The sequence below is a fragment of the Haplochromis burtoni genome, unplaced genomic scaffold, assembly GCF_018398535.1.
Source record: "Haplochromis burtoni strain Fernald_Lab_line unplaced genomic scaffold, NCSU_Asbu1 Contig_982, whole genome shotgun sequence".
In the NCBI taxonomy this organism is placed as follows: Eukaryota; Metazoa; Chordata; class Actinopteri; order Cichliformes; family Cichlidae; genus Haplochromis; species Haplochromis burtoni.
The window spans coordinates 1-3,031 of NW_024583343.1; the positions used below are offsets into that span (position 1 = coordinate 1).

Here is a 3,031-nt window from a genome sequence, read left to right on the forward strand (position 1 = left end):
TTTCCATCATATCGAACCGTCACACCAAAGTTCATGGAGACAGTGTAGTGTTTTCCTGACTTGAACACAGAAATACCAGGGGCCGGGGACAGTGGCAGATTGACATTGGTCCCATTAACCTGTATGGGAAAATAGGCAGAGTACATCAAATCTGGTCAATTATTAGCCAACATTTTCATTTTTGAATTACCCATGTCACAACATTACTATCTGTAACTAAAAAGAAACAGTCCCTCATCATGCCAATGATGTCTGAACAACAGATTAAGACATAAAAAAAAAGAAGAACCACATAAAAATTTATTATTTTCAACTTGATTCCACTCTAACCCATTTCAATAACAATTGGCACATGGGCACATTTATAGCTGTGTTACATTAACGCAACAAAATCACAACTGGTCCTTGAATTGTTTGTTTGGGTCTGGGTGTAGTTGGCCCAGGAGTTCTTGGTTTGGGTGTAGTTAGTTTTGGTGATTTGGTATGGAAGCCTTTCTGGATCTTATTATATGTTTTTTTTCTTTACATCAGCTCCGCCGTTGCCAGTCCCAAAATGGTGGACTCTGTCAAAAGCCTTCTCGTTCAAAGTTGTTTGGTGAAGTTGGTTCAGGACCAGCTGGCCTCTGACCCGCATGCTCCTGCACAGCAGCAAAAGAGGGCCACGACCGCATACTAATACCTTGTCGGACAGGTCAAATGCAGCTGCCGGTGTGACAAGTGAGAGTGGATCGAAACCAAAGGCATGGAAGCCCAAGAAGCAGCCGAACGATACCTGAACCTTATGTCGCATTGTACGAGATTTAACTGGGGCTCGCAGTGGTTGCTGCGTCCAAATCCAAGAGAAAAATGGACGAGTCCCGCTCACCCTAGCTGAGCAAGACCAACGTTGAGTCAAACACATGCCGAAGTCAAGAAAGCAATCCGATTCCTCAAGAGTGGAAAGGCCGCTGGCCTGGATGAGATCCTCCCTGAAATGCTCAATTACGGTGGATCCCAGTCATCATCAAACTTCGGAAGGAAGGTGATTTGGGCGACTGTAACAACTGGCAGGGCATCACATTGCTGTTGGTACCCGGGAAAGTGTTTTTCCTCATTCTTTTGAGTTTGCTATGATGTGCAGTGGGCGAACGACTGGGAGAAGAGCAGACTGGCTTTCGGAGTGGCCAGTCCTGAGTCAACCAACTCTTCACACTCCGCATGATCATTGAACAAACATCGTAATACCAAAAGAAGATTTCTATTAATTTCATCGACTTTGAGACGGCTTTTGACATCGTGCACCGGCTGACTCTAAGGGCTATCTTACGTCAATATGAAGTCCCCCAGCAAGTTTGTAGATGCCTTTTGTGTTCTCTACTCCAACTCCCGCCGCTGCGTCTGGAGAGATGATTTCTCAACGGATTTCTTCAAGATCAATACTGGCATCAGACAAGGATGCGACTTCAGAGTAGGGAAGGCGGCCGAAGTCTTCCGATGTTTCCAAATCTATTCAATTTAATTCAATTTTATTTATATAGTGCCAAATCACAACAACATTCACCTCAAGGTGCTTTATATTTGAAGGTAGACCCTATAATAATGCATACAGAGAACAAACCCAACAATCATATGACCCCCCTATGAGCAAGCACTTTGGCGACAAAGGCGACTTATAACAGGAAGAAACCTGCGGCAGAACCAGGCTCAGGGAGGGGCGGCCATCTGCTGCGACTGGTTGGGGTGAGAGAAGGACCTATCTCTAACCTATTTGGAACTCGATGTCCCTGAATGTTAGGATCAAGATCAGACTATTGAACTATTGTCATTCCGATGGCACTGGTTGTCATGATCCTGGGTTGTTGACCCAGCGTTTTGTGTTTCGTTTTGGTTTCATCCTGTGTTTGGTGTTTCTTCTGATTCTGTATTAATTCTTTGGGTTGGTTGTCATGTTTATTATCCCTACCTGTGTCTCCCTTCTGTGCTCCGTTCAGGTCCCTGCGTTTTGTTGTAAAACAGTCTGTGTGTTTCCGGTTTTACTTTGTCTGCTTCTCATCATGTCCATTAGTGTCAGCTGTGTCCACCCCTGCATGTCATCTCCTCATTACCTAGTGTGTATTTATAGTGTGTGTTGGCTTCTGTTCATCGTCGGATCGTCTGTGTTTCTCGGTGTAACTACGTCTCTCTGCATTCTCAGCCCACATTTTATGCCTAGGTTTGTCATTTAGTTTTCCCAGTCTAGGTTTTTTCAGTCATTTGTCTTTTCTCACTGCCTGTTCGGTCGCTCCTCTTCTGTAAATAAAACATCACTCTCATCACCAGTCCACTGCCTGCATTTTGGGTCCTTTTTCTCCTACACCACACGGCTCACCCCGCCAGCTGTGACACTGGTAGCTAGTGAAACCAGTGCCAGTTGAGTGATCAACAAATGTGATCACTCAACTCCTGAACATGTGCAAAGTGGTAAGTGTAAGTGCAAGTTTCCTTCCATGGTCAATTGCAGTGGTTTTCAGAAGTGTTCCTGAGCATGTGCAGTGATTTGTACCACAGAATGATGTTTGTTTGTAATGCAGTAGTGCCTGATAACGTGAAAGCGTGATTGGTTTTCCTTCCTTCTCTTATTTCTTACCTGCACAGTGCCACCTTTGAGAATGGAGATCTTTATCATCTGTGCGTATACATGTACTGCATTCACATAGGAGATAGTCGGCCTGTTATACCGGTTTTCATTGTCAGTATGGACCTCAAAGTAGGGCACAGTTGTGTCATTGCATGGACTAGACATCAGATAGCTGCAGTTGCCCATGAAGTCATATTTGCGTTTGTCAAAGCTGGTGTAGTGTGGATCACCAGATGCGACGCACGTGGATGTACCTAAAGAAAATAACAAGAGATAAATGGTATATTGGCATTTTGATACGAATGTAATGTATTGATGTAAGAGAATTTAAGGCAGATTTGTCCATGAAGGTTCTCAGCCATCCAGGTCATCGTAGTCTAAGGAACTTGGAAAGAAAAGTGTCTGGACTTTTCTTTAAGACATTTCACCTCTTTA

The 3,031-nt window shown here is 44.1% G+C and overlaps 1 protein-coding gene across 1 annotated transcript; it reads right to left on the reverse strand.

The window, feature by feature from the left end:
• Nucleotides 1-17: 17 nt before the first annotated feature.
• Nucleotides 18-2,824, reverse strand: LOC106632587 (zonadhesin; the record flags this gene model as incomplete). The annotated part of the gene is given in 2 exon segments (XM_014330738.1): nucleotides 18-119; nucleotides 2,606-2,824. Coding segments are annotated over 2 exon segments (321 nt in total), but the record flags the coding sequence as incomplete, so codon positions are not given.
• Between the last annotated feature and the right edge of the window lie 207 nt (nucleotides 2,825-3,031).